This window comes from Ascaphus truei, chromosome 1 (assembly GCF_040206685.1).
Source record: "Ascaphus truei isolate aAscTru1 chromosome 1, aAscTru1.hap1, whole genome shotgun sequence".
Classification (NCBI taxonomy): domain Eukaryota; kingdom Metazoa; phylum Chordata; class Amphibia; order Anura; family Ascaphidae; genus Ascaphus; species Ascaphus truei.
Window position 1 is genome coordinate 119,197,660 of NC_134483.1, and position 13,143 is coordinate 119,210,802.

General features: G+C 42.1%; 1 protein-coding gene across 3 annotated transcripts in view; it reads left to right on the plus strand.

Annotated features, from left to right (window-relative positions):
* The window catches only part of SHOC1 (shortage in chiasmata 1), a 203,922-nt gene that overhangs the window by 134,941 nt on the left and 55,838 nt on the right, over positions 1–13,143 (plus strand). For all 3 annotated transcript variants that reach the window (XM_075594058.1, XM_075594064.1, XM_075594073.1), the window contains 2 exons: positions 6,753–6,931; positions 8,619–8,736. In XM_075594058.1, the coding sequence (XP_075450173.1) occupies positions 6,753–6,931; positions 8,619–8,736 (297 nt within the window). The remainder of the gene's footprint in view (positions 1–6,752; positions 6,932–8,618; positions 8,737–13,143) is intronic.

The window sequence follows — 13,143 nt, forward strand, 5'->3', positions numbered from 1 at the left end:
CTGCTTGTATGTTTAGGATCATTGTCTTGCTGCATGACCCACTATTCTCCTCTAGAATCTTCTGATACAATGCAGAATTCATTGCTGTGTCAATGATGGCAGTCGTCCAGGTTCTGAGGCAGCAAAGCAGCCCCAAACCATCACACTCCCATCCCCATGCTTGATGGTTGGGATGAGGTTCTTCTGTTCGAATGGTTATAACAAGGTGAACCCCGCTTCAGCTAAATACTAGATAAGGTGCTATGGTGCTATGGGTAATATAGTAGGTAAACAGCAAAGAGGCAAGAACCCAATAGTAGCACTCAATACCCTCAAGATAATAGTAATATGACAATATTAAAATACAATCTTTAATGTTAAACTGATTAAAATAATGAGGGTTAAAATCCAGCAAAAGACACATATATATTAACCCTAAGATGAGTGTATACGACACTCCGGGTTCTAGAAGGATATGAACAGATGAGGTGAATTAGATCAAATGTTCAAAAGGGACCTGATATGCAGTATTCCCTAGGTATAGTTACTTTAGTGCGAGCAAGGGTGAGTTTTTTTTTTTTTTGCCAAACATGACCTTTTTTATTGAGGCCAAAAAGTTCTACCATTGTCTCGTCTGTCCAGAGAACATTGTTCCAGAAGTGTTATGAATCATCTATGTACTCTTTGTCGAACTTCAGATGGACAGCAATGTTCTGTTTAGAGAGCAGTGATTTCCTCCTGGCTATCCTTCCATGAATACCATTCTTGTTCATTCTTTTCCTGATAGATGAGTCATGAACACTCACATTAGCCAAGGTGAGAGTTGCCTGCAGATCCTTGGATGTTACTCTGGGGTTCTTTGTGACTTTCTTGATGATTTTCTGGTTTGTACTTGGAGAGATTTTGGTAGGACGATCACTCCCGGGTAGAGTAACTGTGGGCGTGAACTTTCTCCATTTATGACAGTAGATTGGTGGAGCGCCAAATCTTTAGAAAGGGTTTTTGTATCATTTTCGAGACTGATGAGCATCAATAACTGATTTTCTGATGTCCTCAGAGATTTCTTTTCATTCTGGCATACTGTGTTTCCATACACCTGTATGACTAAGACCAAACTCACAATGTTTCTGATCTGTATATATGTTAGGGCCTCCCAAACTCACCCCTGAAGATCTACCTAATTATTGAAACACCTTATTCTAATGATCCCCTTTAATCTAGCTGGTAAAACCAGGGTTTCACTTACTTTTGCACATAACCTAACTCTTAATTACTCATTGTTTGTCTAATTCATATACATTTTTATTTAAAAAAAAAAAAACATGGAATTGGTTAGTATAAACTCTTTTGTCTATTTTAGTAAATACTGGTTTTGATTCAAGAAGGTTATCGTGGAAACACTATGAAATTTCCGTAATTATCATTGGGGTTAACAAACTATTTTTGCCACTGTAGAGGAAATGAGAAATACTGTAGACCAAGAAACAAGATACAATGGTAAAATAAATATATCTATATATATATATATATATATATATATATATAAAGCAGAAAGTAGCCGCGTTAGTCCAGTTGCGATAGTGCAGAATAAATGAGGTCTTCAGTATTCGGTGATACCTTTTTTATTGGACTAACAATTTATGTCATAGGACAAGCTTTCGAGAGTTCTCCTCTCTTCTTCAGGTCAGAAATACTGATTTACACAGGAATCAATGCTAAAACAGTGTAGAGAGAAAAAAAAAAAAACAGATATTTACTGTAGATAAGGTCGGGTGTTAAGTGTTTGAAGCCAGGGGACAGTGTCAAAGAAAGGTGGGGAGGGGAAGGGATGGGGGGGGGGGGGAAGAAAGTGTGGATAAGAATTGCTGACCTGAAGAAGAGAGGAGAACTCTCGAAAGCTTGTCCTATGACATAAATTGTTAGTCCAATAAAAAAGGTATCACCTAATACTGAAGAACTCATTTATTCTGCACTATATATATATATATATATATATATATATATATATATATATATATATATATATATATATATATATATATATATATATATGTATGAATGTATGTATGTATAACACACACATTCCCAGCAAGCTCAAACCCCAACACCTACCACATCATATATACATATATTTATGTCAAAAGAAGTGCTACTGAGCATGGCAAATGTATACAACAAAAGACAGGGGAGCCCAATGCTACATCCAATTGACAACACATATATGGTAATAAGTATAAAGTTAAATACTTCAATAATAATATTTTCTTGGTTATCTAGTTAAACCCTTTGGCGAAAGAGTTATAAGCCTGCATACCAACGTCAAGGTATAACCAAATTTGCAGGTCCTAACACTACACTGTGAACCTTCCCCTGACCGCATGGTCATTTGATGCCAGAGCCGGGGAGGAGGGGGGGGGGATATTATATATGTTAGTATGTATGTATGTGAAGGTATTGGGGTGCACACTTAACTAGTATGAACCAGACTACTGGAGAGGGTGCTGCTATTAGGTACCTATAAAGTGATGTACTGTACACAAATAACAAAGGGATAGGCACACCATAAATATGCAAAAAATATATATTTTATTGGCCCAATAAAATACATTTGTTTGCATATTAATGGTGTGCCTATTCCTTTGGTGTGTATATATATATATATATATATATATATATATAATCAAAAAATAAATAGATGATACCGTTCTGTGGCTAACGAAATGCTTTTATTTGTGCGAGCTTTCGAGATACACTGATCTCTTCTTCCGGCGATGTTACAATGAATGAAGCAAGGATAACTTAAAAAACAGTGTCTCTTGGAATGTTATCTGTGCTGTTCCTTCCCCCGGTGTGGATGAGATTTATGGCTAGAGGTGTGAAAAGGTAATGAAAGCAAGTGAGGAAAGAGTGTGTATGTGTATCAGTGTGAATAAAAATGAATGGGGAGCCCACAGTATATACAGTGCTTTACACAAGGTGTGTGTGGAGTGGGAGTGGATATAAATGGTGTGGGTGGGTGTGGAAATGTGAGACTTTGTAGCACAACTAAAAGTGTGTGTGGATACTTAGTGGTCCCTATTGGTGTATAGGGATGGAAAAACAAGGAGTATTAGTATGTGTGAGAGACACATACACATACACACTCTTTCCTCACTTGCTTTCATTACCTTTTGACACCTCTAGCCATAAATCTCATCCACACCAGGGGAAGGAACAGCACAGATAACATTCCAAGAGACACTGTTTTTTAAGTAACCTTTTGCTTCATTCATTGTAACATCGCCGGAAGAAGAGATCAGTGTATCTGGAAAGCTCGCACAAATAAAAGCATTTCGTTAGCCACAGAACGGTATCATCTATTTATTTTTTGATTATTGAAGCTCGGCTAACACGGTACTGATACCTCTACATGGATATATATATATATATATATATATATATATATATATATATATATATATATATACAGTTGTGTGAAAAAGAAAGTACAGCCTCTTTGAATTCTATGGTTTTACATATCAGGACACAATAACAATCAAGTTACAAGTTCCTTAGCAGGTCTTAAAATTAGGTAAATGCAACCTCAGATGAACAACAACACATGACATATGACACCCTGTCATGATTTATTTAACAAAAATAAAGCCAAAATGGAGAAGCCATGTGTGAAAAACTAAGGCCTTGACCCCGCTGCCTACTACAGCGTCCGCTGTGGCGGACGCTGCACGGACGAGAGCCTTCCCCTCAATGGCGCCGGGCCCGCTGCGAGGGGGGGCCGCAGCACTGGGGCGAGAGTTGCTCCTGCTCTCAATAGAATTGAGAGCAGGACTCGCGACTAGCGATACGGCACGCCCCCGGTGGTTCAGCCAATGAGGGCGAACCTGCCGGGTGACGTCATGGCCGCGCCCCCGTCACTGCCCCGCCACGCCCCCCCCCGGTCTCTCTTCCTGCAGTGAGCTGCAGACCAGGGAATCAGCTGCACGTGCCGCCAATCTCGCGGACGCGCGTTGCAGCGGAGTTACCGGGGCCTTAGCCTAAGTATACCTTATGATTCAATAGCTTGTAGAACCACCTTTAGCAGCAATAACTTGAAGTAATCGTTTTCTGTATGACTTTATCAGTCTCTCACATCATTGTGGAGACATTTTGGCCCACTCTTCTTTACAACGTTGCTTCAGTTCATTGAGGTTTGTGGGCATTTGTTTATGCACAGCTCTCTTAAGGTCCTGCCACAGCATTTCAATCGGGTTGAGGTCTGGACTTTGACTGGGCCATTGCAACACCTTGATTCTTTTCTCTTTAAGCCATTCTGTTGTAGATTTGCTGGTGTGCTTGGGATCATTGTCCTATTGCATGACCCAATTTCGGCCAAGCTTTAGCTGTCGGACAGATGGCCTCACATTTGACTCTAGAATACTTTGGTATACAGAGGAGTTCATGGTTGACTCAATGACTGCAAGGTTCCAAGGTCCTGTGGCTGCAAAACAAGCCCAAATCATCACCCCTCCACCACCATGCTTGACAGTTGGTATGAGGTGTTTGTGCCGATATGCTGTGTTTGGTTTTCGCCAAACGTGGCGCTGTGCATTATGGCCAAACATCTCCACTTTGGTCTCGTCTGTCTAAAGGACATTGTTCCAGAAGCCTTGTGGTTTGTTCAGATGCAACTTTGCAAACCTAAGCCGTCCTGCCATGTTCTTTTTAGAGAAAAGAGGCTTTCTCCTGGCAACCCTTCCAAACAAAGCATACTTGTTCAGTCTTTTTCTAATTGTACTGTCATGAACTTTAACATTTAACATGCTAATTGAGGCCTGTAGAGTCTGAGATGTAACTCTTGTTTTTTTTGCAATTTCTCTGAGCATTGCACGGTCTAACCTTAGGGTGAATTTGCTGGGACGCCCACTCCTGTGAAGATTGGCAATTGTCTTGAATGTTTTCCACTTTTGAATAATCTTTCTCCCTGTAGAATGAAGGACTTTAAATTGTTTGGAAATTGCCTTATAACCCTTCCCAGATTGATGGGCAGCAACAATTGCGTCTCTTGGCATTGTGTTAACACACACCTGAATGCTCCAGACCAGCAAACTGTTAAAACTTCGGCTTTTGTAGAGGTGGTCACACTTACTGATGATCAATTAATCAAGGGCATTTGATTAGCAGCACCTGTCTGCTTCTTAACATCTTAATTCCTATGGAAGCAGCAAAGGTTGTTCAAAAGTAGAAGATCCGAAGCACAGCTAGAACAAAGGTGTACCGGTAGGACAGAGGGCCAGTATCAAAAATGTATTGGATTAAAAACATATAGACAAAAATCCTGACAGATCCTCTAACATGTTTCACGCACAGGGCGCTTTATCAAGAGGTTGTATTTACCTCATTTTTAAACCTGCTAAGGAACAGATTGATTGTTATTCTGTCCTTAAATGTAAAACCATAGAATTCAAAGAGGGTGTACTTTCTTTTTCACACAACTGTATATATATTTAACTTTTTAACCTTATTATTTCATTTAAGATTTTTATGGTAGTGCATATCATTTATGATATATATATATATATATATATATATATATATTTTTAGCCCATAATGAGTTTACACATGAGTCCATCGGCAAGTTGCTATGATTAACATCGCAATGGGTATTTAAGGAGCTACTTTGTTAGTAACAAACCATCCCCTGATGAAAAAAAATCTTGCTTCTTGAAACGCATTGGGATGGAGCAAGCTGTACACAGCCCATCACTCCTGCAGGCAAGTGTACCCAGTGTCTTCGATGTCAAAACCCCGCCAGCTGCCTGCCAAAGGGGCAGAGTAAGGGCTCGTCCAGGGTGGGAGGGCGCTTGAGCGCTGCGTCGTCAGGCGCTGAGCGTGTCGTGGACAGCTAGTTGCGTGCTCGAGGGGCATGTCAGGGTGTGTGGCTATGACATCACGGAGCTGGTTCGCCCTCATTTGGAGAACCGCTCACGTGACGTGCCAGCGAGTGGCCAAATGAAATTGATTAGTCACGCCAAGCAGCTGAGCGCCATGCACTCACGCTGGTCAAATACATTGTCTCAATGTGTGCGCGCTCGCTCTCAGCCTGGACGAGCCCTTACAGACGGAAGACCAGCACTAGGAGACGCTTTACCGTTGCCATGTGCTTACCTAATTGGTGTTTGGGAGTAGATTCGTACAGGTGGTAACTTTTTATTAAAACACTCTAAAATGACTACACTATGAATATTTGTGTTGCGCTTTGTTTCTATTACATGTATTAATGTGGTCTAGTCAACCTTCAGAGCTGCAGTAAACCGTCAGAGGGCAACCTGGCACTTCACATAATTTACATGGGACAGTAATATCCAAGTGGATCCTGGACTGAAATCAAATTTATACATATACACAAAGGTGTTTGTACATCTTTCAGGCATCCATTTTTTAAGGAATCTTATTTTCACTAAACATTTTCTGTAGCACTTTAATGCAATACTTTACATTTTTTCTTTTGTGTCCTTTTATTTTTGGGTAGTTAAAAAAAGGAACAATATACAGTATGTGTAAACCTGTTCTGCAATCTTTTAAAATGGAGTTTGTATACTTTTATGTTTAATATATATATATATATATATATATATATATATATATATATATATATATATATATATATATAAAATGTGTGTTGCAAAAAATGAAAGACGAGAAGTTTTGAGGGGTACTTTTAAATGCTAGTGTACTTCACTATAAAAAGTTTTTGGTCCTCGTAATGACCTGGGTACCTGTTTTCTATCTTACAGTTTGGTAAGCTGTTCCTGCATTATAGTAACTAACCAACACATTGGAGCACATTTTCCCTGGGATCAATTCTCGCTCGTGGTTGAATATGATTGCACTGCCGGCTGGTTGAAAATATGCCAAGACCTGAAGGTTCCTTACATGACCCTACAAACCTGTCTCCCCGACCCTATTTTAATGGGTAAGCAACAGCATCCCATGGCAGCACTTATCAACTACTTTTCCAAAAAAGCTGGATCAGAAATGGTTTTAAACAAGAAGGGCCATTTTAATGTGACTGTCCCCTCCGTTTCCTCCCCCTGCGGCGGCTCGTGATGGCAGGCGGGGCAGCGTGTCCCCGCGGGGAGGCGGGGGGAGGACTGGAGCGATGCGTGTTCAGCGAGTGCTGCCGCCGATAGGGCGGCAGGAGCTACGAAGGCGGCCAGGGCCGGTGGTGATGCGGGACACATCTGTGGGGTAAGTGCTAGCTACAGGAATGGGGATGATTCCCTCTCCCCTCCTCCTTACTTGTATGGGGATGGGGGAAGCCCCCATTTGAACTGAGCCTTCACTGGGGTGGCACCCCCCCCTCTCTGGGTTGGGGGGAGGAAAGAAGGCTCCCAATGGGAAGGTGCAGAGTACCCCCACTGGGATGGGGGGAGGTAAAGGCCCACACTTGTGTACCTACTGGGATGAGGGGGCCTCCCGGCCTCCCACTTGTATGGGGAAGGGGGGGAGAGGCCCCTTTGGTCACCAGCGCTTATAGTAAGCGCGACGGAGCGACGTTGCGACCAAAAATTTGGAAGCGGGGCAAATTTGATTTTTTACAGACGGTCGCCACATCTGACTGTCTGTAAGCCAATCAATTACCCTGTCGCCAGCGACGTCGCTGAAAGTTAAATTATAACTTTCGCTAGTGGCGACGGGTGACGTCATTGGTCGCGTCGCCGTAAACGCAGCCTAAGGGGACGGCGCGATCAGAGAACGAGACCATCTAGTGGCTTGAATCGGTGAAGCAAGGGCAGGCTTTTCAAAGTTGCTCTGTTGCGAATAGCAGAGCAACCGGCTTAGTTTTTGGACCTTTGAAAGCCTGCCCAGCAGAGACTAAGTCAGACGCGAGGACCAAGTTCTCTGAACCGGTCGCGGTTGGGTATTCTACCCGGAAAGAGTACCAGGAAACTCGGGACGAGGTCCCGGTCAGGGTAATCCTTCCGAGTCAGGCGCCCTGCACCTATCTGAGGCTAGTTTTCACCCCCAGACTCCCAGTAAGTGTGTATTCCATCTGTATTCTGTATTTCATTGTATGTACGCGGGTTTACCCGAATAAACTACATTTTATTCCACTACCTTGTTTTACCTAGTGAATGATCCCAGAAGGTAAAAGGTGTTACAAGTGCTGGTCTCCCGTGACATTACCAATGGAATGTTATGATGAAACATTTGCTGCAGTTTGTTGCCCTAGAATTGTACCACAGTTGCCTTAATACTTAGACCCCCTTGTTTTCCGTAGCTTCTGGTACTAAAATAAATTGTAAGCTATGAGAAAGGGGTATTGATTCTTTGTTTATTTCTTTGCTGTGCACAGAGCAGCATAATCTGATACAGTATGTTTCTATAGGATGAAAGGTAAGCTCAGAAACTGTATGGTCCCTATTTAATATGTTGTAAAGACAAATTCACAGCATATTGAATAAGCTCCAATGGTGGTTATTTATGTATCAAAGACTTCCGACTGCAAACCTGGGGCAAAATTGGTTTAAAAGTACTAGACCGGATTTTTTTTAAAGGGAAAATCCTGTTGGTTTCAACGGGTAAAATGTAGCTGGCAGTTTTGCAGCCAGGATACGTTGATAAATGACTCCCTATGTTTTGTTGTTTGTTATTTTTAGGAGAGACCTCACTGAATAGTTTTGGCTTCTTCCAGTTGGACATACAGGTTCCCTATGTTTTCCTAACATCTGAAGGACTTTTAAACAACCCAGAAATCCTGCAGCTCATGGAGTCAAAGTAAGGCAGACACAAATATTGCTTCCTTCATTGAGAGAAAATACACAACAGGCTATTTACTACAGCCACAGGAAGAAACTACCCATACATTTCTTTAATGTATTAGTTTGCACTGCTTCAGTGTACTCTTGATTTACTATGTTTATTGTGAATTATGAATGGGCCGAAAAGGCATCTGCTGGCACTGGGACTCTGGGAGGTGTTTTATGGCATTGCAGTGCTTAGTCAATTTGGTCCTAAGTGACAGATTCCCCTTGCCTGATCAATAAAATAGATCAATGCACATTCAGCTGCCATCATTTAATTTACTTTGAAACCCCCTTTTTGACAAGGCAATGGCTATTGAGAATGCAAGCCAGGCCTTGGTGCCACTGGGCCATTAGATCTGACTGATCAATGTTCACTATTGCATTGACGACTAGAGTGGTCCTTTAACCAAACCTGGGGGTCAAAAGCTTTGCCAGGTTTTCTAAATTACCACTGATTGTACAAACACGTGAATGGGTTTAGCATAATTATTCCATGTCCCAAAAATACATGGATTGGGAACAGTTGAATAACACTGTAGCTACAGTAAATAGCTGCTGATATTGCATTTGCCTTATAGTCAACTGAAGATGTATGGCTAGCACTAGGACGAGGGAATCTAAACAAATCATTCACTTTTTAGCTAAATATCAGTTATACTGCTTGATAAACAGGAAAAGTGTGTCCAGAAGTTCAGTGGGCTGTGTTTGTCTTGAGTAAACTGAAGCAACAATTTGTCGTAGATTTTGATCATTTTCATTAGTTCACAAATAAATATTGTTTTATAAAATATACTATACATAGCTCTCAAAAGTTCACAGGTTTCTGCATCACGCGTACAACTAAATAATATAAAAAAGAAAATATAAGTATCATTTTAAGCTCTCATGACTTACCCATGCCTCGAGCTGGACCCCTCTCCCATTCCCAATAAACACACCATACAACTTCTTCGGAGAAATGAACGGCCAGAGCTTTATTTATTAAAATAAATATCTCATATTTATCCCCAACTAGGGACCCAGACATATTGCTCCTCTCACATCTACCAGAGCTCGAAGGATACCCTCAGCTCGTGCTCATCTAGACATTCAGTACCTTAGTCTGAATGAACAGAGCCCTCATTGGAAGTTCACTACCACACCAACCGAGCCTAGTCAGGAATATTACCACCTTCCACAAATTCCATCTGGAAGGTCACCACCATTCCAGCCGTAACAGCCTGGAATGGTACCGCCTTCCCCAATTTAAATACTTCAGAGGTCTGCAACCTCCCTCGAGGAGCCAATACTGACTGAGTTCCGCTCCTAGAGTAACATTACTCCCACCACCAGCAAAGTAATTTAACAGGCCTTATACTGGCTTTACGAGCCGCCACTAGCCTCACTGTCTTCTCCTGCGTGCCTTGCCACGCTAAAATCAGGATATCATGCCCGATATCTGATAAATGGACCTCTTTCTCTCGAATCAGGCCTTTCATCCCCCCTTACAGGTCCTCATGACTTACTTTAATACCCCCAAAATACAGCACAAATGCTGTTATTGCCTACAGTTGCGTCGTTTCTGGCTCCATGCCAGTGCAACCTAGGATATTTTTGACCAGACTGTCATTACCTGATTACATTTTGTCACTATCAGCCCTATTTCTCACTGAATGCTCCTGATTAAATCCAACAATTTGATCGATGCCAAATAGTTTTCCCTCACTTGTAGCAAAACTATTTCAGATGGGGCCCTACCCCTTTCCATACACACTAACTCCGGCAGTTGGTCCCAATACATCCCATTACTGCCCACCCAAAACATCTTGGCCAAGTCTGCCCTTATCCCACACTGCCTTCCCTCTGGCCTATGCTCTGCACGCTGTCCTGCCCAGTGAACATAGGAGTCCCCGCACTGCCAGACTTCCAGAGGGGCTTGACCTGGACAAAAACATAACAAAATCAACCACTGAATTCTCTTAACCGTTTGTACATGATCTAATATAACCCTTAATACGCCTCTGTGACCATGTTAAATAATAATATTCCACTTATTATTAGTTCAGAAAGCTTCCAATACTTCAGAAGATGGTTTTCCAGCAGACAACGTCAATTTATTCTTACAGTGATACTTACAGATGAAAGTTTAGTAAATTATGAAAACATGTGCTTCTGATGGTTTGCATAGAACAAAGGAACACTTGTTCATTCACATGCTGCTACTTAGATGGTACATGGACTGTGTGTGCTTGAAGAGAGATCCAAGAAAAAAAGAGAGACTTGCTGAGAGCAAGTTGTAGTTATTTATCACTAACTCCGCCCCTTTCGTCTTGTGGGTTTTTTGAGACAAAGAACTTCCAAGCTACTTCAGGTTCAGATTTCCTACAAGGCCTTTACTCAAGCCAACCCCCAACATCTGCTATGCATTAAAGACTCACTAGTATTCAGTTCCCTTTGTTACATATGAATTCCAAATCCTACAATATATTCTCATGCAATTGTCTTGATATAAGTTCTCATTCATACATTTTAATATAGTAAATGGATTTCTAACAGCCCACCTGCCCAATTTTTAAACAACTGCCTCCCCTAGGCCTAATCTAGCAGCTTCAAATGCTGCCCCAATTCTAATAGAATGGGATTTAATTATCAAGTCCCCAAAACCTGCTATCTCCGCACATCTCTTCAGACCCTTTTAAACTGGAAACAGGACACTGCTGTCCCATCCTCATGGATCAAAAAGAAGGAGCACCATCCTGGGGCCTACATTGCCCATACTCCACCACCTTACAGGACAGATCACACTGCCCTCTATCCCCCCTACGTGACCCCATTGTCCTTTTCTTGCCTTGTCTGTTTTAGAACTCCTGATTCTAAACCTCACATACCCTGCATCCCACTTCACATACTCTTAGCAACCCCTCCCCCCGCTTTTCTTTGGGGTGCTCACTGTCTCACTAATACGCCTGACCCCGAAGAACACCAGGCATAAGGCTATGCCAAATACCTGCGCTTCATAATTAGAAAAACCTGCTTCATGTGTTGCCCCTACAATTTTTTCCTGCATTGCTGCTGAAGTCGGGGCCCTATCATGCTTGGATTTGGCCCCTCTCTTCCAACCTGCCACTACTCTGCATATTATGAAATCCTTAGTAAAGTCACTGTCTCCCTTTAACTTTAAAAAAACAGAGAAAACATGGGAGCAAGGGGTTAACAATTTCCAGGCAAAAAGCTCGTAAATAATTGGGATAAACACCCCTGATAAGCGATGATAATGATGGTGATAGTGTTAATAAACTTACACGGCCTTGTGTACTGTAAGTGTAGGTGAATAATGGTATCTTTTGATGTATCCTCCGAACTGTCCCAGGAGGAGGGGTAAGGGTGGTATTAATAATAACAACAAAATACTTACACGGCCCTGTGTAAGTAAAGATGTGGTTGTAGTAGTCTGTGGGGTTCAGCTTAACCCTTCCAGGATGTAGACCCAAGTAAAGGCACCAATGTATGTTCTTTAAATAAGAACTACAGTCAGGGCTCCCCTCTTAGGTGCCTGGGGTCAGGCGGTCTTTATCATTCTCCCCGATCCAGTAATTCAAGGAGTGAGTGAGGCACTGTGTCAGTATAAAGTTTTTAACAGGACATTTATTGGGTTAAAACGACTGCACAGATAAACACAAGAATAGCACTCACATAGAACGATCGACGTTCACCGGTATCCTTACTCTTTGCCCCAGCCTCTCCACTTGCTCCTTTCTTAAATGCACCCTTGCCCTTTTTAAGCACGTGCACTCGTGCTTAAAACGACACCCTGTACCCAACTTACACTAGCCCACATTATTCTGCCAGCAAGAAACCCCCTTCTTATTCCCGGCCGATTGCCCAGCTTGCTGCGAGCTGCCGGCCCGGACAGAAAGTAGTTAATTTTATGCAGTATAATTTTGACCATCTTCAGGTGTATATCTTTCACGTCCGAACACAAGTGTTTCCTTATCGCCTTTTTCCTACCTGAAGTCCCTATCGTTCTTCCAAAGAATACCATAAAACTTTTAGGCCTCCCAAATCGTATACACATACTTGAAGAACGCAGAGGGATGCTCCGGCTTCTTCTCCCCTATCACGCTGGCTAAAATTGCAAAGCCTGACCCAAAAGATTTGAGAACCTGCCTCCTTTCCCTTGCTTCCTCTTTCACCTCTTTTTTTATCTGACTTTGTCGGCTCCTTATAGTCCAGCAATAATGTCAGTTATTCAACGTAATCATCCTTCCATACCCGCTCCTTCACTAACACCGATAGTTTGCCCACTAGGGATGCACCTAAGCAAAAGTAAGTGTCCCTAAAACTAGCATCCTGCACCCCTTCCTCCTTCCTCCTTCCTCTTGTTCCCCATTGTCACAAT